Raw genomic sequence first — 27229 nt, 5'->3', positions numbered from 1 at the left:
ATACCAGCAATATGACACACTTGGAAGCTCAGAACAAAATCAAGGGCTGCACAGACAACATGACTCTCACAGTAACCAGGTGAGGCCCATGGAAACACTCGCTCATTTCTGGTCGACTGGAAGCTGCTTGTGGGCAGGGACTACCTCACCTATTTCAGGATCCCCTACCCACCCAGCTCAGTGCCTTGTATGGTGTAGGCAGGCAGAAGGTCTGTGGAACTGAAATTTCAGGTTGCTCATTTTCCTACTTTTCACAGTGCTCTTCATAGTGTGGGCATCTTTCTCCAAGATATTTGCATTTTCATTTGACCTAACACAACTAACCAAAATTTTGAGGTAGTGAAATCAGTATAATGAAATGAAAACCATCTTGTACACTTCAGAGCCCTACCCCCATGGGAGATGCACTATTTTATTACTATCCCCTCAAAAGCACATTTATCCCTCATTCTTGTCTCCATTTCTATCTCAGTCCACATCTTCTCCTTCAAGACATTCATTCATTACAGATTAATTGATTTTTTTGGTCCATTTACCAACACATTGAATAGCTCCATCTTGTATATATTTGGCCTTGTGCGGGGCACTCTGACAATAAAAGGATAAGTACAAATATTCTTTACCCGTAAGAGTGAAAAAATGCTACACTAATGAAAACTGAGACAAGACCTAGAGAGTTGCTGTGTGAATGGTACAAGGAAATCCTTTCCAAGCTCAGAAAAGGAGGCATCGCTTTTGTTTGGTCCAGACACACTGCACGAACAAGTTGGTTATCTGGTCTGGATCGGGAACACTGGATGAGATAGAGGAGCTCGTTCCATCCTGAGCAGAGGTGGGGCGGCATCAGGCATGCCCAGGAGCATGGAGGAGGCCGGTGTGGCTGGGTCAGCGGTACAGAGCGCAGTGGGGGAGGATGAGGCTGGAAGAATGACAGCAGCTTGGGAAATCCCTCAGGGCTGAGCGCACACAGCCGTCAGACATGATGTCATGAGGTTGGTGCTTCCGAAAATCACACTGATAGCAAAATGGAGGGGAAGGCGGGGGCAGAGTGCTAGTTGAGAGGCTAGCAGTCGGGCAAGAGGGGACACTTTCCCACTCCGTTTTTAGTATATTTTATTTACTTAGCATGCATGAAACAACAGCTTTGTCAATCTGTTGCAGATCTGAACAGAAAATCTGGTCTCCTCTGGTGACAGAGGAAGGGAAACGTCACCCATACAAGATGAATTTAGCCTCTGAACCCCAAGTGAGTACTTGCCCACCATGGCCCTTGCTCTCAGCACCCAGAGGCCTTTCTGCTTTTGACACCGCTAGGCACACTCCCGTTTTTCCTGCCCTGGAGGCAGGGGATAGGATGCAGGGGGAGGGCCCTCCACTGACACTGCTGGGACCTGGCTCTTGTTTGGTTCTTCCCGTAAGGGAACTGCGGGAGGAAGGGGCTGGAAAACCCCAGGGCAGTGACGCCAGGGCCTGGGCTGGACATAGCGGGTAGGAAGGGGATACGGGAAGCGGGTGGAAGCTTTCCTGTGCAGAATAGGGTGGCAGACCCACGGCAAAATAGGGTGCTGACTCAGCTCATTATGGATTGCAGATGCAAATGAATCATGCCAGGGACAAAAAGAAGTTTGGGTCCTGAGGCCTAGAGTCTAGAGGAACTACAGGAAATTTAGTAGTAAACCCAGACATTTCCCACCCCACCCCGGATCCCGGGTCCTACTGCCTGGTTTCCAAGAGCCTTCGGATGGGAATCTCTAGTTTTCTTACAGTGAGATCTTAAAATTACTAAAAGAAAGTGGTAGTTCATATTGGAAATTGTGATAGGGAGTCAATGCACAATTTGTTGGCCAAATACAATTTCCTGGACGGGAGACTGTCCTGAGATCCCATATTTGTACATAATAGATTATAAGTGATTGTATTTCTTCTTTAACTACATCTCCTAAATTATCTACAATGAATAGGTACAAGGGGAGAAACGTAGAGAAGAATGTTTAGAACATCTTTGTAAAACTCCTCACGCCTGATATGCTACTTTTCACAAAGTGTGTCTCTCGGATAAATTAATGAGTTGTTAGTGGTATGTTAGTAGGTAAGTCGATAATGGCTTTTGAAAACTTCTTTTAGACTGGTTTCTGATTGTTATACATTTAGCCCCAACTGAAGATTTGAACTTTAATTTTTTTTTCTAAATTTGGGACACTGTTTCATTTTTATGGTGTATTGAGATATAATCAAACGATAACATATAGCTAGTTATCTTTTATACCTAAAACAGAAACTTGTATGAAATTGAACTCACTGGGTACATTAGTGTGGGTAAATTGAGTGGTTGTATCTGAATGGTTATTTTCTCAAATGTCTTCCATTAAACTGCCAGAAATGCAGTCACACAAAATTTTTCCCATTAATATAATAAAAATAATACTTAGTCCTAAGAGTCACTTTAAGGATCATTTTGCATCTGGCATTTCAAAACTGACATGACCATATTATTCTGTACAGCCCCTCTAAGGAAAGTTCATGAAATGGCATTCAGTCTATAAACTGGCAGTTGTGCAAACTAATTTAAAACATGCCACAGTCGATTCCAATTTCCTAGGGAGTTCTCAGCCACTTCATTAAATTTACTATAAATGTTGTTTTAATGTATTAAGTCCTTATATGTTTTATAATATATAAGGAATGATTTTGTTTTAATGTGGTCTATCTAAAATCCTAGTTTTCACTTCAGTAAGGCAATGCTTACATTTTAGTTATACTTTTTATATGTATTATACTTGAATTTTCATCTTAAACATATAATCTGAGTACCTATATTAATCTTTTGAAGGTAGTTTTCTTCAGATTAAAAAAAAATCTCCAACACTTTAACGTCTAACTTGACTATACATTTCTTTTGATTCCAGTAATTCTTTGTTCATATGAAAAACTTCCCACCGCTCATTTTTCCAAAATCTTCCACTTCCAGTCATTCTAAAACAGAGGAATGAGTAAGAGCAGAGTTCATCTATAATTAAAGGATTTGTTCATTCATGTAAGGCTAGCCCACACCCCAGCTTATCTGAGGTCAGTGTAATTACACACCTAGTTTATATTTCCTCATTATTGAGTTTCCTTGGAGACATAAATACAAAGCCCAAACAATGACATCATCCCTTCCAAAAGGCAGGCCCTGAATTAACCGCCTGACTTCTGGAAAGACCAGTATTCACATGGGGTTAGAGATACTCCTTTTATATACAAAACAGATACATTCTTAGGAGATTCTCTATAAAGTAAAAAATCAGAATTTCCAACCTGCATTTTCTACTGACTTCTATTCTAACTGAAAATGTGTTTCTATGGAAGGAGAAGGGAATGACACTGGTTGACTGTCTGCTGTGTGCTGGGCACTGTGCAATGGCTAAGAAAGAAGTATAACTTGCCCAAAGCCGAGCAGGAAGCAACAGGGAAAAAACTGAGCCAAGACAGAAATATGAGGGCTCTTCCCTGGAGCTCAGCATCCTAAGATGCTCCTAAGGAATTGCTGTGGGAAAGGAGAGAGGAGGAAAGAATTGCAATCCTGGCTGCCGCTGTCCACCTGCCCCACAGAGCTGCAGGGTAGCCACTGACGGGGGCCAGAGTCCCAGGCCACCCTTCGGGAAGTCTGCTGCCATTAATGACCCCTTCTTATTCCTTGGGGTAGTTGTGCCGTAGAACGTACTTAACCATTCTTTGACTACTGCTGAAGTTATTAACTAATTATACTTCCCCTTTGGTGAACAAGCCGTGGTTACTGAGCTTCTGTCCAACGTGGGTAAAGTCAGCTCAACGTAATATATACAGTAAAACCGCACTGACTCCGACTTGTTGAGGAGGGAGACTATCTGAATCATCATAAACACATTTTCATGTTGTCTTTTAAGTCAGTACACAGTGAATTAAGCTGGTGGTTTTCATCATCGTTTTCTAAGAAAGTGTGAAAGACTTGAAGGTTTAGTGAAGGAAAAGAGAAAAAAAAAAAGGAAGAGTAGTCGTTCTGGGCCTGGGTGTTAACAAGGAGTCCAGGATTCAGGAGGATTTCAGGGAGACCCAGAAAATAGGACGCACATCGAGTTTAGTAGGCTGCACAGAGTACGCTCTCACCTGCGAGCAGGCTTTGAACCAGAACACCCATGCGGAAAGCATCTTGCTAACTGAGTCATCAGAAAAGCCGTGATTTTTTTCAAAAGGCGAATGTTAGTTTAAAAAGTTTTCGGGGGTGTTCTTAAAGTAGCTCCTAGGTGTTGCAGCTGTAGTGATTATCCACCAAGTCCTGGCAGTCCAGCGTGGAGTTGGAGGGCGCTTCCTCAAATTACAGAAAGAGGGGAATGGGCACATGAGGAACTCCAAGTCCTTTCCTGCAGCTCCCCCTGGGCACCGCTGTGTAGCAGGTATCCCCCAGCCTTCCTTCTGATCAGCCTTGGCCTTCTCCCACACAAAACACCAGATCAGTCATTCCCCGTAGCCCCTTCTGCCAGCGCACTGAGGCTTCTCTGCCTAGTCAGCAGCTGCTTCACTGGTGACACAACAACCCTCTTATCTTGCTTCTCCGAACCACTCCTTCCTGGGGAATTCGTCTCCACCTTTTATCATCTCCTGCTCCGCACTGAAGTGATGCCAGTTCCTCTTCCTGGTACTTAATCCCTCTGGAAATGTGCCCTGAAAGGGTGTTTCAGCTCTGACTTGGATCCTGACAGCCCAGGGCATCAGGGGGTGTCCTGCCCAGGCGGACCCAGCAGGAGATCAGGCTCTGCTGGGCCTCAAGGAAGAACCAGGAGGCAGAGCTGGCGGGTGAAACTGCATACGTGCCCAGCTCGTGCAACGTCCTGGGTCTTGCCCCGTGTCAGGTGGGTTTGTCAAGAGCCCCTCAGCTAGTCTGGCATTGAGCCAGGGCCATCATAGCTCATTGGAACACCTCTCTCTCCCTGGCATTCAGCCTGTATCGTCCATCGAGGCGTGCATATTGGACACCCCTCTGATTTCTCCTCTGATCTCTGCCCGCAGGAGGTCCTACACATAGGAAGCGCCCACAACCGGAGTGCCATGCCCTTTACCGCCTCCCCTGCCTCCAGCCCTGCCCCCAGGGTCATCACAAACCAGTACAACAACCCAGCTGGCCTCTACTCCTCTGAAAACATCTCCAACTTCAACAACGCCTTGGAGTCAAAGACAGCAGCCAGTGGGCAGGAGACGAATGCCAGAGCGTAAGTAGGCCCGTGCAGTCCGCTCTGGGCCAGTCCTGGAAGAGGCAGGCAAGCAGCAGGGAGAAGGTTCAGCCACTAGCCCTGGGAGAAAAATGCCTACTTTAGCACAGTTCGTTCTGTGTTCATTTTCCTCATCTCTGAAAAGTGGGTAATACCACCTGCCTTGTAGGGCTGTTGTAAAATAAGAAGTAAACTGTAAAATGCCAGTACTGTGTCTGACACACCAATTGAGTATTCACCGAGACCTATGTTATTATTATCCTGGTTTCCGTGGTCATTGTCTTCTTCTAAGTGACCATTTTCCTTCCTTGACAGCTCTGCTGCTTCCCAAGAAACTCTTCCGTTTTTATAGTTCGGGCTTTCTGCTTATGATCACCATGTGGTCTGAGCAAGGGAAGAGTACCTGAATGCAGTTTTCGGTGAAGCAGTGTTTGCCTTTTTCCCTCAAGTGGCCCAGTAGAGATAATAGAAAGAAGTCCACGAGGATATAAATGTGTGTCTGTTACAACAGGTTCAGATCTGGGGCAGAGGCAGAGGTGGGCTTGCCCAGGGGAGAGGAAGGGTTGCAGGTGGCCAGGGTGGAGAGGTCTAAGGAGGCATCTTGCTTAGGGCTGGGGAGGCCTGTCGCCTTTGGCCACAGCTGCCTCCAAGTCTTTATCCAAAGGATCCTCTGCATCTTCCCGGCAGAGGGGGCCCAGAGTCGACTCCCTCCCAAACACTTGGAAGATGAATCCAGAAACACTGGGAATCCCACAGCCCATGGTAGAGAACTGGGTTTGAGGACAGAGAGTAAGAGATGGGATGAGTTGTCTGTGGTGGAAAACGGGAGGGACTAAGGCACGAGTTACCACCTCACATACCCAAAGGTGGCAGGGAAGATAAGGACTCAAGGTCAGAGCTCTGAGAACAGACAAGGGTGAGCAGAGCGACCATGGCAGCTGGACGGTGCATGCCCCGTCCAGAGGGGGAACCACTCCTTGGCTCCAGCCAGACACCACATGCAGGCCTAGGATTCCCATTTCTGATGATTCATTTCATCAAACCAGAAGTCAGAAAGCTTCTTTTCATCTGAAATCCCCTGATTTTTAGATGTTGCTGACAGTCAGACTGGTTGGAATACACCATGTGCTCCAAACCTGTCTGATCTCAGAGGATCTTTTCCCCTTGGAACCCTCAGTTCTTTTTTTTTTTTTAATTGAAGTATAGTTGATTTACAATCTTATGTTAGTTTCAGGTATTTATATGTATAAAGTGATTCGGTTTTTTATATGTGTATATATATATATATATTTTTTCAGATTCTCTTCCATTATAGGTTATTAAGAGATACTGAATATAGTTCCCTGTGCTCTACAGTAAATCTTTGTTGTTTATTTATTTTACATATGGTGGTGTGTATCTGTTCTGTACTCTTCATTTATCCCTCCCCCCTTCCCCTTTGGTAACCATAAATTTGTTTTCTATATCTGTGACTTTCTGTTTTTTAAATAGATTCATTTGTATTATTTTTCAGATTCCACATGTGATATCATATAATATTTGTCTGACTTACTTCACTTAGTATGATATTATCTAGGTCCATCCATGTTGCTGCAAATGGCACTATTTCATTCTTTTTTATGGCTAAGTAATATTCAGGGGTGTGTGCGCCTGCATGCGTGTGTGTGTGTGTGTATCACATCTTCTCAAACCAAACGTCTGTTGATGGGCACTTGGGTTGTTTCCATGTCTTGGCTATTGTAAATAGTGCTGCAGTGAACACTGGGGTACATGTATCTTTTCAAATTAGAGTTTTCATCTTTTCTAGATATATGCCCAGGAGTGGGATTGCTGGACCATATGGTAGCTCTATTTTTAGTTTTTTAAGGAACCTCCACCGTTCTCCATAGTGGCTACACTAATTTACATTCCCAACAACAGTGTAGGAGGGTTCTCTTCACACCCTCTGCAGCATTTGTTCTTTGTAGACTTTTTTTTTTTACTTTACTTATTTTTGGCTGCATTGGGTCTGTTTGTTGTTGGGTCTTCGTTGCTGCATGCGGGCTTTCTCTAGTTGCGGCGAGCGGGGTCTACTCTTCGTTGTGGTGCACGGGCTTCTCATTGTGGTGGCTCCTCTCGTTGCAGAGCTCGGGCTCTAGAGCACAGGCTTCAGTAGTTGTGGCGCATGGGCTTAGTTGCTCTGCGGCATGTGGGATCTTCCTGGACCAAGGCTTGAACCCGTGTCCCCTGCATTGGCAGGTGCATTCTCAACCACTGCGCCACCAGGGAAGTCCCTCTTTGTAGACTTTTTGATGATTGGCCATTCTAACTGGTGTGAGGTGATGCTTCATTGTAGTTTTGATTTGCATTTCTCTAATAATTAACGATGTTAAGCATCCATTCATGTGCCTGTTGGCCATATGTATGTTGTCTTTGGAGAAATGTCTATTTAGGTCTTCTGCCCATTTTTTGATTGGGTTGTTGTTTTTGATATTAAGTTGTACGAGCTGTTTGCATATTTTGGAAAGTAACCCCTTGTCAGTCGTATTGCTTGCAAATACTTTCTCCCAGTCTGTAGGTTGTCTTTTTGTTTCATTTAGGGTTGGAATCCTCAGTTCTTATACTAGCTCTGAAGCCAATTTTGCTGTTCAGTTTCTTCTCAATTCACCTTTAACAAGACTCTGCCCAGCTGTTAGGGTGATTAAATGGCAAACCCACTGCTGCAGATGTAGGTTAGGACAGGTTAAGGCACAAGAGGTTCCAAACTACTTAAATGTTTGGAAAGAGCTATTGCGGAGGCCCTTGATCTCTCGAGAGCCCCTTGATCATACTGTGCACATAGTCCTTCTCCCCGAAAAACAGAGGCAGGTGTTTTAGGCACCTGCTGCATGCAGGTCCCTGTGCCCAGCACTGAGAGGGCCTTGCAATTTCCTTTTAAGCTTTGCAGGGCCTAGCAGGGGACTCTTTCTGCCGTGTGACTTTGGCTTTACAAGATGTTAAAGGTCACCAGCATTTATTGTAGTAACCAAAGCAAAGTGGCTACTAATGCTTCTTTGTCCTTCAATTCTGAGTCCTGCCAGGCCCTACTGGCTTGAGATGATGATGATGCCCTTCACGGTGACTGTGGGGGCCTATGGGGTACCTGAGAAAGAGCGCCATGCTGGGCCCCCCTAAGCTTTCCACGGACATACCCCAAAGCTCAGTGTGGAGTTGAGTGGTAGAAACACCGAGAGCCGTGATCCCCATTCTTCACTGCTTTTGTGCTGGGGGAGGCTGAGAACGTGACCCTCTTTTACTGTCCCAGAGTGGAATGTTCCATGATCTGGATTTAATAACCCAGGAAATGACACATCCTTAATTGAAAGGCTGCTATGCATTGGCAGAAATACGTGCCAGGGAAGTATTTTTAGTACGGCCTTGGCCGTTATTCTTTAATTAATGTCTTCTTTCTTCTTCTCTCCTGCTCCCCGCCTGTTCCCTCCCTCCAGTCTGAAACAATTCAATCTCTACTCTCTGGACACTGTGCGAGCCTTTCCTGCAGCCCCTCTCCCCTTCTGTGGCAGACTTTCTTGGCTACAGCAGGCTCTGAGTCTTTATCACAAGTCTCTGTCCAGATTTTCTCAGCAGAGGGGTCCCAGCTCCTGCTCTATCCCGAACTCTCTGAGGATGAATCCAGCAACAGTGGGAATACCGGCAACCCCTGGCGGAGGAAATGCCCTGTGCGTGGGTCTCTGCTTACTGGTCTGTTCCTAGAGAGGCCACTTGTGCATATCAGTGAAGGAAGATTCTCGTGCAAACCCAGCAGCTACCAGGTCATGTTGCCGCTCTGTCAGCAGAAGTCACAAGCGCTCACCCGCCACTGTTTAGTCTGTGAAATTCGCTGAGGTTACAGAATTGGCTCACTTCATACTTTGCATCTGAGGTCATCACGGATACCCTGGGGCGCACTCTGAGTTTCTTTGTCGCATGCCCTTCAAAGCAGCCTGGTGTGTGTGTGGCTGTCTGTCTTGTAGGATTTCCCAGGGCCCCATCCCCGTCAGACAAGAACAAAGACAGCGTTGCCACTGCCAAATTCAACGGGGAAGGCAGGCCAAGAGGTGCCCGCCATCTGCCTCCTGTTCTCTCAGCACACACGGTTGAGTGGGAGGGCCTCTGGGTCAGTTCAGCTTAACAGTTGTTTACTGAGTGCCTACTGTGTACCAAGTGGGTGGAGGAAATGTGGCTCTGATCAGCAGAAAGCTTTCACCTGCCTTCTGACCCCTTTCCACTGAGTTTAGAGGCTCTGGTCATTTTCTGGTGATTTGGGGCCTGGACTTCATTACATATGTGATACTGCTTGATACTTTCTCAAAGGTGCAGGCTTTATAGATTGAATTCCAGCACTGCCTCTTGCTAGCTGTGGGACCTTGGGCAAACCACGTAACTTCTGAAACTCAGTCTCTTCATCTATAAAGCAAATACGAACTACCTCACCACCAGGTTATTGAGAAATTTCAATGCGATGTGCAAAAACTATCATCCAGCCTGGGGCCTGGCCTCTGGTGGTGCTCGGTAAATGCTACTTGTTACTGATTTCAGCATGCATAAGGAGCTCCATACCCATCACTTCTCAGTACTTGGGGCTCCAGAGGGCGGAAGCATGTAGACAAATGTCATGGAGAAGATTTTGCTGTAACTTAGGGTAAGTTTCTTTCTTTCCCAGCACTGTAGCTTAAGTTCAGCCAACCAGTACAATTGATTACCTTCCTGATGGAGTGGTATTCATGGAATAAGCAGTTGGGCTCCCGTAGCCACCACAAGAGTCCCAAGATACTAGCTCTTCCAATTTGTGTTCTCAGGTGATCCCCCCATAAACTCATGAGGCAGATTTCTAAGCAGGTACAGTGGAAATAAAGGGAAGCATTCATTGTTCTTTGTTCGGTTGATACCAGAGGGATTATATTAGCCCTGACTCACTGGAGCTTGGTCAGAAGAAAACCTCCATCATGAAGGTGGCTGCTTGCCCCTCTAACTAAACTTGCCCACAGCCCACAGAGAACTGGCCTGGGGGTCTGGATGTTCCTCCCTCTTCTCCTGGTGCCCAAAATTACTCCTCTGGTTTCTTATTAGATCCAACATCTAGGCCTTTGAAGATTAAAATTTAGGGAGCACTCTGACCAGGCTCCCCTTCCAAAAATGATTACATAGGGTTTCTAAGAATTGCATATTTGGTGAACATTGGGGTAACGAGGTTAGGGCAGCTCAGACATGAACAGTTTTTCTGAGTCAGCCTATATCTTTTCTCCCCACCTACATAAAAATCACATATTAATTTTTCTTTGAATAGTTGGTAGAATTCTCCAGTGAAGCCATCTGGTCCTGGGCTTTTTTGTTGCTATATATATATTTTAAGACTTTTATGACATGTTTTAAAAAAAAATTTATTTAACTTATTTATTTTTGGCTGCATTGGGTCTTCGTTGCTGTGTGCAGGCTTTCTGTAGTTGTGGTGAGCGGGGGCTACTCTTCGTTTCGGTGCACGGGCTTCTCATCGTGGTGGCTTCTCTTGTTGCAGAGCATGGGCTCTAGGCGCGGGCTTTAGAGTGCAGGCTCAGTAGTTGTGGCGCACGGGCTTAGCTGCTCTGCAGCATGTGAGATCTTCCTGGACCAGGGCTCAAACCCATGTCCCCTGCATTGGCAGACGGATTCTTAACCACTGCACCACCAGGGAAGCCCTGTTGGGAGATTTTTTTTTTTTTTTTTTGCGGTACGCGGGCCTCTCACTGTTGTGGCCTCTCCCGCTGCGGAGCACAGGCTCCGGACGCGCAGGCCCAGCGGCCACGGCTCATGGGCCCAGCCGCTCCACGGCACGTGGGACCCCCCCCCACCCCGGACCGGGGCACGAACCCACGTCCCCTGCATCGGCAGGCGGACTCTCAACCACTGCGCCACCAGGGAAGCTCCATGTTGGGAGATTTTTGATTACTGATTCAATCATGTTATTTATTATAGGTCTGTCCAGATTTTTTTTTCTTTCATGATTCAGTCTTGGTAGGAATTTATCTATTTCTTCTAGGCTATCCAGTTTGTTGGTAAATAATTGTTCATAATAGTCTTTTATGATTTTTTATTTGTCATAGGCATGGTAGTGTCTCCTCTTTCATTTCTGATTTTTTGTTATTTCAGTCTTCTCTCCTTTTTTTCTTAGTCTAGCTAAGGGTTTGTCAATTTTGTTGACCTTTTCAAAAAACCAGAATCTTAATTTTGTTCCAGTTTTCCTATTGTTTTTCTCTTTTCTATTTTATGTCTGCTGTAGTCTTTATTATTTTCTTCCTTCTGTTAACGTTATTTATTTATTTAAATTTATTTTATTTTATTATTTGGCTGCGTTGGGTCTTCATTGCTGTGCGCAGGCTTTCTCTAGTTGTGGCGAGTGGGGGCTACTCTTTGTTGCAGTGCACGGGCTTCTCGTTGTGGTGACTTCTCTTGTTGTGGAGCACAGGCTCCAGGTGCGCAAGCTTCAGTAGTTGTGGCACGCGGGCTCAGTAGTTGTAGCTTGTGGGCTCTAGAGCGCAGGCTCAGTAGTTGTGGCACATGGACTTAGTTGCTCCGCAGCATGTGGGATCTTCCCAGAGCAGGGCTCGAACCCGTGTCCCCTGCATTGGCAGGCAGATTCTTAACCACTGTGCCACCAGGGAAGTCCCCTTCTGCTAATTTTAGTTTGTTCTTCTTTTTCTTGTTCCTTGAGGTGTAAAGTTTGCTTATTTGAGATCTTTCTTCTTTTTAAATTAGGCATTACTGCTATTATAATGTTTTTTCTCAGCTTTTGCTATGTCCCGTAAGTTTTGATATATTCTTTTTTCATTTTCATTTGTCTCAAAATATTCTTTAATTTCCGTTGTGACTTGTCTCATTGTTCATGAGTGGGTTAATTTCCGCATGTTTGTGAACTTTCCAGTTTTCCTTTTGCTGTTGATTTCTAGTTTCATTCCACTGTAGTCAGAAAAGATACTTGGTGATTTCAGTCGTCTTACATTTGTGAAGACTTTTTTGTAGCCTAACCTGTGATCTATCTTGGAGAATGCTCTGTGTGCACCTGAGAAGAATGTATATTCTGCTGTTGTTGGGTGTAGTGTTCTGTATGTGTTAGGTACAACTGGTAGGTACAACTGGTCTATAGTGTGGTTCGGGTCCTCGGTTTGCTTATAAATCTTCTGTCTGGTTGTTCTATCCTCTTTTGTTCCTTTTTATTCCATGGTATGGATATACCACAGTTTGTCTAACCATTCACCCATTGAAGGACATCTGGGTTGTGTCTTATTTTTGGCTATTATGGATAAAGTGGCTGTAAAGATTTGTGAACAGGTTTTTGTGTAACCATAAATTTTCATCTCTGGGATAAATGACCAGGAGTACAACTGCTGGGTCATAAGGTAGTTACATGTTTAATTTTACAGAAACTACCAAACAGTTTTGCAGAATATCTGTACCATTTTACATTCCTACTTACAATGTTTGATCTAGTTTCTCCATATCCTCTCCAGCATTTGGTGTTGCCACTATTTTTTATTCTAGCCATTCTCATAGGTGTGTAGTAATGTATCACTGTGGTTTTAATTTGCACTTGCCTTGTGGGTAATGATGTTGAACATCTTTTCATGAGCTTATTTGCCATCAACATATCCTCTAGTCCTTTTCTGGATATCTGGGCTCAGATCACCTCCTGCCTCTCAGCCTCGGCTGTTTTTTCAGAAGCCTCCACCCTCTAGGGAAGAGGGACAGTGTACCCAGTGGAACCAAAGAACAAATATCAGATGGTGGTGCAATTTATCAATACAGAAGGATAGGTTTGTATGTAAACAAGTTCTAATTTGTGAGAAATAAAGCCACATGCTCTCCAGTCCACCAGGCTGTCTCCCAGGTTCAAGAATGCAGGCAATGGCTACCAACAGTTTTCTCAGCAAATCTAACCACTTTATCTTTAGGGGTAAAGACAATTTTACAAGTGCAGATGAATTATTCCAATTATGTTTACTCACTCATTTTGCACCCACTCATTGTATAACTAGCTCACATGTCATTTTAAAAAGAAAACTGAGGGACTTCCCTGTCAGTCCAGTGGTTAGGACTCAGCACTTTCACTGCCATAGGCCCAGGTTCAATCCCTGGTAGGGGAACTAAGATCCCGCAAGCCACGCAGCATGGCCAAAATTAAAAATAAAATTAAATTAAAAAAAAAAAGAAAACTGAGGTATAGGTTTTCCCTGGGTAATTCTCCCCAAGTTCCTTCTTCCTCTCCTCCCTTTTTCTTTTTCCTGTCAGACTCCTGGGGCACTTGAAGTACTCAGGTTCCCAGCTGGAAGCAGGGTCAATAACAGCAATGAAGCTCACAGAATGAACATGCTCTGCTGCTCTCAGGGAAGGTCAAAATTTAAGTAGAAGAGACTTACCAGCTGGTCACTTGCAACAGGCTGCAGTGGGGGGAAGGGAAGCCACCACCCCTGTATGTCCACAGCTGCTGGTCCCTGCTCTTGTCTCTCTCCCTCCCACCCTCAGGGGACTGTGGGAGCCTCCCATCCCCAGGTCAGGTGATGGGCCACCATGAGGAGTGGTTTCAACCAAGGTGGGGATAGAAGTCCAGTTTCCCCACTCTACTGTGTTGACACTGGAGGTTACTGGAGGCTGCTCATTATTGCTGGAGTGGGAGTTCTGGCTACCCACATGCCCTCCACAGACTCACTGCAGGTGAGTGGTGGCCTTGTCACTGCTGGGTGGGGGTGACATACGGGCTCCCTACTGGAGCCTGGAGTGTATGACCACTGTCATTCCTTGGGTCCCAAGGTCTCTGGCTGGTCTGCCTTCTTCTGTCCCCCTTTCAGAGTCTTCTCTTTTTTTAATATAAATTTTATTTATTTATTCATTTATTTTTGGCTGCGTTGGGTCTTTTGTTGCTGCGCATGGGCTTTCTCTAGTTGCGGCGAACAGGGGCCACTCTTCATTGTGGTGCATGGGCTTCTCATTGTGGTGGCTTCTCTTGTGGAGCACGGGCTCTACGTGCAGAGGCTTCAGTAGTTGTGGCACGTGGGCTCAGTAGTTGTGGCTCGCAGGCTCTAGAGCGGAGGCTCAGTAGTTGTGGCGCACAGGCTTAAGTTGCTCCACGGCATGTGGGATCTTCCCGGACCAGGGCTCGAACCCGTGTCCCCTGCATTGGCAGGTGGGTTCTTAACCACTGCGCCACCAGGGAAGTCCCCCAAGTCTTCTTGTGTTCATCTTATATAGAATGTCCAGGGTTTTTAGTTGCACTTAGTGGGAGAAACAGGGAAACTTATGTCTACTCCATCTTCCCAGATGGGAAAACAATTTTTATGAAGAGAATGTCTTCTCCTGTCTGGATGCATCTTATAGTTCAAGTAATCCCTCTTTGTGTCCCAAACTTTGTCACACACACAGGCAGTTTTAGTGCAGAACCAAAGCTGACTTAGTATGTGAGAAAATGATGCCATTAAGGTTTTATCAGCAGTGGGCATTTTTTTCTTATGGCTTCCTTGTTTTAGTTGAGATTTATATACAGATTATTAAGTTGCTGCCATGGGTGATGGCTCAAGTTTAAAAACAAAAAAATTTAAAGAGTCTCTTATGTCCCCACTCTGGTCACTTCACCGTTCTGATGGCGTAGATGCTCACCCCAGGGTTGCTGTTCCAAAGCCACGGGTGTGCTTTTCCTCTGTTCTCCTTGACCTTCTTACCTTCACCCCGGCTGCTCTTTTGGCTGGAACAGGCCTTTGTGTCACACAAGGTCTGCAGGCTCAGCTTCTGAAATCCTCCTCTTGGAAACGAGCTCAAGTGGAGTTTTCTTCTGACGTTCTAAAGACCACCAGCCTTAAACACCCAGCTACGTCAGCCACCTCGTCAGGCAGAGCACCACCTGGCTGTGATATCCCTGGGGAGACAGGCCCTGTGGTCGGGGCCTAAAAGACTGAAAGAAAACAAACATTTAGGAAACTGGCGTACATTCAGCACCAAGTCTGACTCAGGGAGAAACAAGAAGCAGGAAACATGAAAAGTGTAATGGATAGTTACTCCAAAGGAGTTAAATTTGATTAAAATATTGTATTTTGTTATTAAAATTGTAAAGACTGGGTTTAGAAGACTGTGCTTACTTTTAGTGACCCACTCTCAGAAGTTTTTCTCCTGGTGACTCAGTCATGTAGCTCCTATTTTTGAGAGCTTATCACTATAGAATTCTTCCTTTCAATGCTGTTACTATATATAAAAAGTGAGAATGCTTTCTTTGGGGGCTCCATGTCTCATGGATGTTTTTGTCCTAGGATTTTTAAAAAAATATATTATGATGTCATTTGTCTATATCTGATAGTCTAACATCTAAGACTTGGGTCTTAGGATATTATCTTTGAATTAAGCAGATCACTGCTTCCAATAAGGTGATGGGTATTGAAGGTGCTTTATAAATTGTCAAGTGGTAGAAAGATATTATCATTATTTGAGAATAAATAGTAAGCTGTTTTCTTTTCATTAATCATGGAATACTTTCCAAGACCATTTGCTGGAAGAATATGTGATGACCTTGTAGTTCGGCTTCTGTCATTTTTAGCAGTCCCTTGGTGGCTTCCAGACATAACAACATACACCAAAGAAGGGGAAAAATTCTCCCCAAGAACATTCCACGGTCTGATCTTGATTTTAAAATAGTTCTAAGCGTAATAGAAAAAAATATTTGTCAAAATAACATAATACATTTATTATAGGGCAAGCTCAGAACTCAAGACCCAAAGAAAGAGTCCAGCATGTATCTCAGACAACAGGGGCTAAAAAGGTGGGCCACAGGAAGACTGTGGCCCCTGGTTACAACCGCTCCTCAGGGTGGCTCATCACCTGCCTGGGGGACGGAGGGAAAGAGACACGGACAGAGACCAGCAGCTGTGGACGGGCAGGGGTGGTGGCTTCCCTCCCCCGCCCCCCCCACCATGGCCTACACAAGTGACCAGCTGATGAATCTCTCTACTTGCATTTTGACCTTCCCTGAGAGCAGCAGAACAGATGTCACTCTTTGAGGGCTTTGTCCTCTGTTGTGAAAACCTGGTTGTAGTCAAAGGGAAAACCTAGAGCTTCACTGATGCGAGTGACCCTGCTTCCAGCCGGGGCCTTGAGTCACATTTAAAATGGAATGTGAACTGATTATGCAATGGGTGGGTGATAAACTGCACCACCATCTGGTATTTCCTCTCTTGCTCTACTGGGCACACTGCCCCTCTTCCCTAGTGGGTGGAGGCCTCTGAAAAAGCAGCTGAGTCTGAGAGACAGGAGGTGATCTGGGCCCAGGAGGCTGAACTGCCCATGTCCCTGGCACAGCCCTGGGGGATTCCCTGCAACCCCACAGGAGCAGGGAGAGGGTGCAGTGAGGAGGAGAAAGGTGCTTAATCCACTTCTCTAACACCTACCATGCCCCAGCCCTGTGCCAGGCACTGATACAGGGCAGGAACACAGTGGTGAACAAGGCAGGCCATGGCCCTGCCCTCATGGGGCTTACTTTCCAGGGGAAGACAGACCATAAAGAAACAAGTATAACTGATGGTGAGTGAGAAACAACATGGAGAAAGATGCAGCAGAGCAAGGGCAAGAGTGACAGGGATGGAGTGGACTGTTTTAAGCTGAGGGTCGGGGACCCTCTCTGAGGAGGGACATCTGAGCAGAGACCTGAGTGACGTGTGGGAGCCACGGGGCTCTCTGGGGAGGGAGCGTTCCAGGCAGAGGGAGCAGGATGTGCAAAGGCCCTGAGGCCGGTGTGTCCTAGAAACCCCATGAAGGCTGGTCTCACTGGAGTGAGCAAGGGGTGCCAGGCGATGTGTTTGGAGAGGGGAGCACAGCCACACCTTGTAGGGCCTTTCTACTGTTTGTAATGAATATTTACTCCAAAGGAGATGAATTTGGTTAAGCTTGTGTCTTGTTACTAAAACTATGAATATTTGGTTCTGAGTCAGACAGGAACACTTGGAGCCACATCCCCACACAGTCTGATTCTTGTGTTTAAAATACCACTCTGGCCTCTGGTCAAAAAAGTAAGGGGGTCCTCGGGGCTGAGAGTGGCGGCAGAGGCACAAGTTGCGAAGCTGGTCAGCCGTGCTGTTAACAGATGGCGTGGCTGGGACGGGGGAGGAGGGGTGGTGCAAAGGGGTGGGACTCAGGAGAGACTTCACAGGTAAAGCTGACTGGAGTTTACCTCCTTTCACTTCCCCGAAACCAGGCAGCAGAGGTGTCTCCCCTGGAAAATGGGCCCTGGGGGAAAGAGGCCGCCAGCTCTGCCCGTCTCACCCCGTCGTGGGGAGCCCAGAAGGACACGGGGAGGTGTGGGCGGCAAGGCCTGGCTTTTGCCCCGTCCCTGGGCCCGAGCTGAGGCCTCTGCCCCTCGCTCAACCGAACAGCACTTCACTGTTTACAAAGCACTTACGTCGAGAGCGTCATACTGAGTGAAGTAAGTCCGATAAGGACAAATATCATGTGATACCGCGTATGTGTGGAATCTAAAAAATGGTACAGAGGAACTTATTTACAAAACAGAAAGAGAGTCGCAGATGTAGAAAACAGACTTATGGCTACCGGGGTTAAGGGGGGGCGGAGGTAGAGGGGTAAACTGGGAGCTTGGGATTGACATATACACACTACTGTATATAAATAGATGACTAATAAGGACCCTGTGTATAGCACAGGGAACTCTCCTCAGCACTCTGTAATGGCCTATTTGGGAAGAGAATCTAAAAAAGAATGGATATAGGCATGTGTATAACTGATTCACTTTGCTGTACACCTGAAACTAACACAACATTGTAAATCAACTCTAATACAAAAACCAAGAAAATAGAGAACAAAGTTCTTGCCTTTCTCATCCTTGCCAACAACGGTGTGAACTGAGCAGGGCAGACACTATTACTTCTGTGTGGTAGGTGAAGAGACCAGAGCTCCTTGCTGTGAGAATTAGGAGAGTTTGTGGAGACAGAGAGAGCCTTTCGATGTCATCAGCAATAAAGAACACTGATTTCTGCTCTGGGGAAAGAATGTGGCCCGTACTAAGGGGACCCAGCTGAGTTTTTAGTGCTCGGATTGTGGTTGACATTTTCCCTCCTATAAATGTTCTTTCGACATCATGTTGTTTATGTAATTTTGAAAGAAGCACGGCATTCCCATTCCATGGGATTAGGCTAAAAAGTAATTGAATCACTGAAACTATTTGGAAAACTAGCCTCTTATTGTCTGGAAGCAGCAGCCGGCTCTGCCTACAGACACCTCACAGTATCGGCAGGAGGTCTATGGCTGCATTAAAGAAGGCTTCGTCCATTGGGATCATTTCTCTCCACCCTTTGATTCATGGGTGCCTTCTCTTGGAAGGGGGTGCCTGGTGAATTTTTTTCTCCTAACTTCTGACATGTCCTAATGAACTTGCAAACATTCTTCACAGCTTAGACCACTGTCAGCTTCCAGGCGGACTCGTCATTGACAAAGAATCTGAAGTTTACAAGATGCTTCAGGAGAAACAAGAGTTAAATGAGCCTCCGAAACAGTCCACTTCATTCCTGGTTTTGCAGGAAATCCTGGAGTCTGAGGAGAAAGGTAATCAGTCGTGTGTGTGTGTGTGTGTGTGTGTGTGTGTGTGTGTGTGTGTGGTCAGAGGCTCTTGTTCAAGGCCTGGGCTGAGGAGCAGTCATTGCTGAAACACAGATGAACACAGCCCTGAAGAGGTGGAAAGAGCACAGTGTGCTTTGCAAGGCGTGACTCTTAAAAGGCTAAAAACTTTTTTTTTTTTTTTTTTTAAAAGAGGGAACTCTGTGGCGGTCCAGTGGTTAGGACTCTGTGCTTTCACCGCTGAGGGCGCGGGTTCAATGCCTGGTCAGGGAACTAAGATTCTGCAAGCTGCGAGGCCCAGCCAAAAAAAAAAGGAAAAGGGGGGTGGAGTGGGGGGAGGAATGAATGAGCGCCCAGCCACACCTGCCTAGCTGTTTCCTGTCACAGGCACGTGGGGAGGCTGAGGACGTGGGGAGCTTGACTGTTGTGGGATTCTGTCATCTGTCCCTTGGCCACTGGTTTGGTTTGAGCCCACACACCATGTTTCTGTGGTGGTTGGCACCTGTGAGTGGGTGAAGGCCATGGGATATGAATGACATGCAGAATGAAATGAATCAGCAGCAGTGAAGCCAGGCTCTGAGCTTTACTTTGGGGCCATGTGCTTGTTCTTGCTCTAGGGAGGATGGCTTCCTGAGAACCGGAGGGCCCCCAGTTTGGCCACATCCCTCCACCGAGTGACCTTAGGCAGGTCTCTGAACCTTTCCAGGCTTGTTGGCTCATATGTCAATCAGGGATGAAAACCCTTTTCTCTAAGACTGGTGTGTGGATCAAATGTTATAAATTACACAAAACGCCTGTCACTGTGACCAGCACACAGTAGGTGCTTCGTAACTGTTATGATGTTTGAGACCTCATCAAGAGGCTCCAGGCCAGCCTTAGCTTGTCCACATGTGAGCTCCAATGCCCGAGGCGCCAGGGCCACACATGTGGCTCTGCAGGTCTCAGGAGACAGTCTTTACCCTCTACACATCATACACTGTGTGTTTCTTACGATAATTTTCAAGTGGGTGGCAGCAAAGCTGTCTCAATAGCTTTGTAACAACAACAAGGAGAAATTTCTGGTAGATGGGTGTGTTGCAGAAGAGATGTTTTTTCCCCTTCTCACAAAGGTGACCTGTGAGCGACAGCTCTCGGGCTTGCCCACCTCCCAGGTGGTCATTCACAAGTGCCTCTGATTCTCGTCATCAGCCTAACTACCAGTGAGTTCTGGAGAGTTGGGTTTTGCAGCCCTTCCTGGTCTCAACGAGGCCCAACCCTCCATACTCTGTGCTGTCCCTTTCCACGAGGCTCGCCGGAGCCCTGCCTTCTCTTGCTCTCTTCTTCTTCCCAGCGTGCCTGCCTGTGAGGAGAGCTGGTACTTCTGAGAGGGACACTTGGTTGTTCTGTTTCTGAGACCCGCTTCAGCCAGGCTCCTGAGGGGTTGGTTCTTTGCCCAGGGTGGCCAGTGAGGGTCAGAGCTGAGTGCCCTCTGGAAGAGTCACCTTCCGCCTGGAAGCCCCCAGCTGCAGAGTTGGCTTCGCAAGAGTCCTTCCTGAGCTGAAAGTTCCCTCCTGAACACACTCAGCACCCAAGCTTCCTCCCCATTTGGGTGGTTCTTTAGAGAAATTGGCAATTTACAAGCACAGGATATTAGGAAAATTCTTCTTTTATGCTAGAAGGATATTGTCCCTACCAGCAATTTCCCCCTTTGCTTGGAGTACCTGTGCAGTTTGAAAGGAATGAGTCATATACTCTGTATTAAGTTCCAGTCTTAGCCCAACTGACAAATGACTTGGGGGCCAACCCTAGAGGCTGATGGTTTTTCAAAACGTGAGAAACCACAACTATACTCTGAGTAAGTGGGTGCAAAACCCTTCAGTTAAGAGAGGAAATGTCAGTCCATTCCAGCGCAAAGTAGAACATAGACAGACATTGCAGGGCTCACCTCACTGCATGCCCTCAGGTCACAGAGGTCACAGAAAAGGACTTGAAGCCCAGGATCACTGAGTTGCCGTGAGGTGGCAGCTCCCTGCTCTTCATGCTTCATCCCTTCCATCCTGTATTCTTACCTGCCAAGCCAGTGGCTTCCATTCTCAAGGCTACCTCATGGTTCTAGTTGGCAGCTGGTGCTCCAGCCATCATGCCTACTTCCAGGGACCAGGAAGGACAAACAGGGGAAGGGCTAACTGGGGAATCCCCCTTTCAGATGAACCAGCTTTATTTTTCCCAGAAGTCCCACATGACTATTCCACTTATATTTTGACCAGAATTTAGTCACATGGCCCCATCTAGTTGCAGGAGAGTCTGAGAATTATAGTTTTTCTCGCCTGGGCTGGATGGCTGGATATCTTCTTGCTCCAAAGAAAATAAAAATTTTGCTAAAAAGGAAAAGGCAGATAACAGATCTTGTGGTCTCTTCCTTATCTCTTAATATGCACTTGCATTAAATTTTCACTGAATGGAACAGCATAAGTTCCAATCCAGACATCTACCACATGCAGAAGGCTCTCAAGTGAGGGAGCTCAAATACCTGTTTTCATTTGAGATGAAATGGTCAAAGCTCAGGGTAGTGGCTGGTGCATGGTAAAGGCACTCCGTGAGGGTTACTGTCATTCGAGAAGGCCTGTGGTTCATGAAGCAGCGCTGCACCACCAGCACAGGTGTCCAGGATCTGCCCGAGACCCACCACGAGACCTCCAGCAAGTGGCTCGTCTCTCTAAGCCCTGCTCTATCTGCACACATCCGGGGAGGCTAATAATGGCTACTTCACGGGTAGTTTAAAGCCTTAAGGGAAACAGTGCGTGTAATGTGCCAGGTACACAGTGACGCCCCCGAGGGAGGTCTGGCTGCAGCAGGGCTTGGTGATAAATCTCCAGACTCAATGTGGGTCTTCTCAATTGGGGTGAAATTCAGCCTCTGGACTAGGAGAAAGGGTCCTGGGTTCCTCACACTTCCTCTTGCTGTGGATCAAATTCTAAAAACTGCAGGGAGAAGGGGGCTTTTTTTTTTTTTTCACTGTGGGGACATATACCTAACACAAAATTTAGCCTCTTAACCATTTTTTTTTTTTTTTTTTTTTTGCGGTACGCGGGCCTCTCACTGTTGTGGCCTCTCCCGTTGTGGAGCACAGGCTCTGGACGCGCAGGCTCAGCGGCCAAGGCTCACAGGCCCAGCCGCTCCACGGCATGTGGGATCTTCCCGGACCGGGGCACGAACCCGTGTCCCCTGCATCGGCAGGCGGACTCTCAACCACTGCGCCACCAGAGAAGCCCCTGTCTTAACCATTTTTAAGCATATGATTCCATGGCACCGAGGACACTCATACTGCTGTGCTGCCATCTTCACCATCCATCTACAGAACTCTTCATCTTGCAAAACCGAAACTCTGCACCCACTCCTCATGGCTCCCTCCTCCCCAGCCCATGGAAACCACCATTCTACTTTCTGTTTCCATGAATTTGACTATTCTGTGTATTTCACATGAGTGGAATCATGCAGTATTTGTCCTTTTGTACCTGGCTTATTTCACTTAGCATACTGTCCTCAAGGTTCACCCATGCTGTAGCATGTGTCAGCATTTCCCTCCTTTTTAAGGCAGAATAATATTCTGTGGTATGTATACACCACATCTTGTTTATTCATTCATCTGTCCCCAGCCATCATGGACTGAGAAACACAGTGGGGACCCCAGGCTCTGAGATAAGAACGCTGGAGACTTGCTCAGGAAGTATCTAGGCTCATTTTGGCTGGTTCCCAGGCTTCCAGGAAAATCCTCAGATGGTCTGCAGTCAGATCATGGAGGACCACCAGGTGCAAGGTTAAGGACCATGAATTTGATTCTATAGGTAATGTAGTCACAGAGGGTTGTTGAGCATTGAAGTGGATAGTAAAAAGGCTGTGCTTTACTCCATTCATTTTCACTTTTTTCCCAAAAGCTTTGAGATGCAAGGTTCATTGGAAGGAGAGATATTTGAAAATTTTTGTAGTAGCCCACAGTCTGAAGGGAGCTATTTCTACTGTAAGCTAGTGGAGAGGGAAGGAAAAAGGGAAATTTCTTTTGCATTTGCAGTGTTGGCTGAATAGGTGAGAGAAGAAAATGGAGCCAGCAGGTGGCGCTGCAGAGCTGAACAAGCTGCAGCGAGGCGGGCTTTATCTGGGAGCCCAGCAGAGAGCAGTGTCACTGTCCAGGGCTTGCTGTTCTTTTTTTTTTTTTTTATTGTAGTATATATAGTTGATGTACAATATTACTAAGTTTCAGGTGTACAACGTAGTGATTTAATATATTAGATTCTTTGTTTCAAGTTATTGTAAAATATGGGCTGTATTTGCTGTGCTTTACAGTATATCCTTGTAGCTTATGATTTTGTACATGGTAGTTTGTACCTCTTAATCCCCTACCCTTATCTTGCCCCCCACTTCTCTCTCCCCACTGGTAACCACTAGTTTGTTCTCCATATCTGTCAGTCCCTTTCTGTTTTGTTCTATTCATTTGTTTGTTTTATTTTTTAGATTTCACATATAAGTGATAACATAGAGCATTTGCCTTTCTCTGCCTGACTTACTTCACTAAGCATCATCCCCTCCAGGTCCATCCGTGCTGTTGCACATGGCAAGATTTCCCATGGCAGAGGGCAGCAGCTCAGTGGGGTTAGGGCCAAGCCACACAAGTGCACTTCGTGCTTCTGCCCAAACAGGGCTCACACTCCGATGGCCAAAGCAAGTCTTGTGGCCAAACCCAAAGTCGATGGGATGGGGGAGTATATACTCCACCAAGAGCAAGTTTTCCTCAGCCATAGTGCTGTTGACACTTTGGGCCAGATAAGCCCTTGTGGTGGGCTGTCCTGTGCATTTTAGGACACTCAGCAGCATCCCTGGCCTCTACCCACTAGATGCCAATAGCACTTCCTTGCAATTGAGACAACCAAAACTGTTGCTAGGGAACAAGATCACCACCAGTAGAGAAGCACTGACCTACTGGGAAGCATGGGAGGGTACGGATAACTGCAGATAAAATATACAGTCTACCATGCCTAGCCAACTCTAAATGCCCCTTATGTCACACACAATCTCAATTTTTGGTTCAGAAGTGCCAACCAACATATGGGGACTCGTTTTTGAACAGGACAAGCGAGCTAGGGCCCTCATGTGTCGGCCCCAGGATTGCCCAGCATGGCTGCAGATATGGGATGACCCTCTCCTCGCCCCCTCACCTGACACAAAAAGCCATTTTTTGCTCTTATTCAGTGGTTCTCAAAGTGTGGTTCCTGGACCAGCAGCAGCAGCACCTCACAACTTGTTAAAAATGCAAATTCTTGGGCCCTACCTCAGGCCTGCTTAATCAGAAACTCTAGGAGCGGGCCCAGCAATCTGGGTTTTAATGAGCCTGCCAGGTGATTCTGATGCACAACAGCATTTGAGAACAGCTGTTTTAGTCTAAAGTGGATTTTAACCTGGAGTATAGAACAGGATCCTGGGGCCCCTGCACCTGGAGATGCTCCTTCAGCAGGTCTGGGGTAGAGCCTGGTCTGTGTATTTTATGAAATCTCTCCTGGTGCCCAGGATGCTCAAAGATGCCCATTCAGAACCATCAGTGTAGAGACTTCTCCAGCTTCCTGAGCCAAAGCATGTTGGACTAAGAGAGGGACCATCATGCATTTGTCATGGCATTTCATCATCTATTTCTTGTGTATTTATTGAGCCTCTATTATTTGTTAAGCCCGTGGTAGGCTCTGTGGAGTATTGAAAAATATATGAAATAGGGTTCTGGTGCTCCAGTAATTTGCAGTCCAGAGAGATGTATAAATAGCTGACAAACCTAACAATGCTTGCTAGGCCACATCACAGTAAAAAAAAAAATGTGATGTGGAAACACAGCCAGCCAAATATATAGCAATAACAGTAATTTTAGTAGCTTACCATTATTAATAGCTACCATTACATAGGGCTCTACACAGGTGATGAACTGGGCTGTAGGCAGTTCAGCACCCAGCAACTTAGGAGCTTTGTTTTGTACACAGAATGCTGACTGCAGGAAGGCTGCTGCTGACTGCCCTGTAGCAGGTGGTTTTTATCTGGCTGCTTGTAGCACACTCTACTATAATGATTTTGTTCTCTTTGTAATGTGGGTTTCTTTTGGCATCTGACTACACTGCCTTTCGATTATCAGACATTTTTATTTATTTTTTCTATATAAAGCATTTTTAATTTTTAAGTCCCATATCAGTGTTTGCATGTATTTAATCAGCATGTAATGTAATTTGTGTTTTGAGGGCTGACCATGTGCCAGGGAGGGCTTTATGTGTCTTTTTTTATCTTTTTGTCCCACTGTGAAGGGGAAATGATCTCCTGTTTTATAGAAAAGGAAACTGCAGACCAGAGAAGTAACTTGCCCAGGATCACACAGCAGAGTCAAGTCTGTTTGACTCCAGTGCCCATGACCTTGCTGAAACATACATATAAGTGAATCTGAAAGAGCTAAATGATACTTATGCAATCCTACACTTCCGGCCAACCCAAGTGTTTTCCTCCTTTTAGGGGATCCCAACAAGCCCTCAGGATTCAGAAGTGTTAAGGCTCCAGTCACCAAAGTGGCTGCATCGATTGGAAATGCCCAGAAGCTGCCCATGTGTGACAAGTGTGGCACTGGCATTGTGTGAGTATCTGCCTTCCAGGGCATCAGAGGCCCTGCAGGTTGGGTAAACCATGAAAATGTGGAAAGTGCTGGATGTTGCACATTTTGGGTGTGATGGAGAAAAAAATCCTGCCTGGAAAATGGAGCAGAGAGACCAGGTAGGTCCTGTGTCCCAGAGCCAGGTGGTGAAGGCTTTCCTTGGCTGTAGAACCCTTAGGGTATGAACATGTAAAACCAGAAAAAGCAGGGCTGCTCTGTTGAAGTGGGAAGAACTTCCCGAAGGCTTCAAGGGTAATGTCTTTGGCATGAGAAGCCCCTTTATGACTGGAGGCCAGTTAGGAGGCCCTGATCTGCCAGATGGGCCCCTTGGGAGGAGGCCCTGATCTGCCACATGGGCCCCTTGGGAGAAGCCCCCAAGCCTGGTGCCCCCTTCAGGTGCTTGTCACTAAAGGAGCCCCTCTCCTCCCTCCCTCCTGCAGCGGCGTGTTTGTGAAGCTGCGGGACCGTCACCGCCACCCTGAGTGTTACGTGTGCACCGACTGTGGCACCAACCTGAAACAGAAGGGCCACTTCTTTGTGGAGGATCAGATCTACTGTGAAAAGCACGCCCGGGAGCGGGTCACTCCACCCGAGGGCTATGATGTGATCACTGTGTTCCCCAAGTGAGCCAGCAGCTCAGCACCGAATGCTGGTCTCCCAACGAGCCCCTGCTGCATCATGTCCTCTGAAAGCTCTGGCTTCTCTTATCTAGAAAGTTCTCGCTTACTTTGGTTTTATCCCTGCTCGTCAGCTAACTGACTCACGCTGGCTGTGTGATGCCCGCTTTTATAATTAATGGAAGATGGTTTTGTTCAGTGTCCCCTTACCAGCATCACCGTGTCTTCTCTTCTCCATTCATCTCTGCTGCAAATGGACATCAGCCAAACTTGAACCAAACCAAATTTAATATGTCTGACAATTATTTCGTTTCACCCAATAAATTAATAGACTTCAAGGCAGTGTGGTGTCTCTTTTTCATGTGACCATGTATCCTATTTCCTGTCTCAAGCCAGATGAGATTTCTGAGGCCTCTTGTTTGGGGGTTCCCATACCTCTGAGATTTGCAGGCCTTCTCCTCCAGGTGTGAGAAAACTGGCATCTGAAAACAGTCTTTTTTTTTTTCTGGCCCCATCATGTGGCAAATGGGACCTTAGTTCCCCGAGCAGGGATTGAACCCGGGCCCTTGGCAGTGAGAGCTCGCAGTCCTAACCATTGGACCACCAGGCAATTTCCAACAGCCATGTTCTTACATTTCTTTGAAGATTGCTCCAGATTATCGTTCTCTGATGCTAATATAAGATAGTTGGGCTTCCCTGGTGGCGCAGTGGTTGAGAGCCCGCCTGCAGATGCAGGGGACACGGGTTCGTGCCCCAATCCGGAAAGATCCCACATGCGGCGGAGCGGCTGGGCCCGTGAGCCATGGCCGCTGAGCCTGCGCGTCCGGAGCCTGTGCTCCGCAACAGGAGAGGCCACAACAGTGAGAGGCCCACGTACCAAAAAAAAAAAAAAAGATAGTTATGTTGTGATGAAATGTTTTCTTTACATCTGGCTGTTTGGGGACTTAGAGGAAATGAATGCTTTCCAAATAATAGATGGTGAGCTTTACCAGTCTGGTTTGCTGCCATCACAACCCCTCTCCTTTGTGAAGGGAAGCAAACTCAGGACCGTGGCCAGCAGCCCTAAACCTGCAGGTTGCTCAGGGAAGTGGCAAATGCATTCTCCTCCAGGAAGAGACCCGGAACCCTGGCTGTTAAGGGGCCTT

The 27229-nt window shown here is 46.6% G+C and overlaps 2 protein-coding genes across 2 annotated transcripts in view; one reads left to right on the top strand and one right to left on the bottom strand.

The window, feature by feature from the left end:
* PDLIM1 (PDZ and LIM domain 1) lies at window positions 1-26422 on the top strand. The gene is made up of 6 exons (XM_079700205.1): window positions 1-79; window positions 1162-1246; window positions 5026-5225; window positions 18655-18806; window positions 25332-25449; window positions 25908-26422. The coding sequence occupies exons 1-6, from the start codon at window positions 12-14 to the stop codon at window positions 26092-26094; spliced, it is 810 nt and encodes a 269-aa protein (XP_079556331.1). The 5' UTR covers window positions 1-11; the 3' UTR covers window positions 26095-26422.
* Window positions 26423-27146: 724 nt separating this feature from the next.
* Window positions 27147-27229, bottom strand: part of LOC307058416 (cytochrome P450 2C18-like) — a gene marked incomplete at both ends in the record, with an annotated part of 56118 nt that continues 56035 nt past the window's right edge. Inside the window, 1 exon segment of the mRNA XM_079711865.1 lies at window positions 27147-27214. Coding sequence (XP_079567991.1) covers window positions 27147-27214 — 68 coding nt within the window.

This window comes from Hyperoodon ampullatus (assembly GCF_949752795.1).
Source record: "Hyperoodon ampullatus genome assembly, chromosome: 1".
Classification (NCBI taxonomy): domain Eukaryota; kingdom Metazoa; phylum Chordata; class Mammalia; order Artiodactyla; family Ziphiidae; genus Hyperoodon; species Hyperoodon ampullatus.
Note: the sequence above shows the minus strand (reverse complement) of the source record. Positions and strands in the feature narration are given on the sequence as shown.

What these genes read in the sequence shown, in the direction of transcription:
- PDLIM1 (XM_079700205.1), top strand. Translation starts at nt 12, where the DNA reads ATGACACACTTGGAAGCTCAGAACAAAATCAAGGGCTGCACAGACAAC. An exon ending in CCTGGAGTCTGAGGAGAAAG is followed by an intron (nt 18,807 to 25,331) that starts GTAATCAGTCGT and finishes TCCTCCTTTTAG; the next exon opens with GGGATCCCAACAAGCCCTCA. An exon ending in AAGTGTGGCACTGGCATTGT is followed by an intron (nt 25,450 to 25,907) that starts GTGAGTATCTGC and finishes TCCCTCCTGCAG; the next exon opens with CGGCGTGTTTGTGAAGCTGC.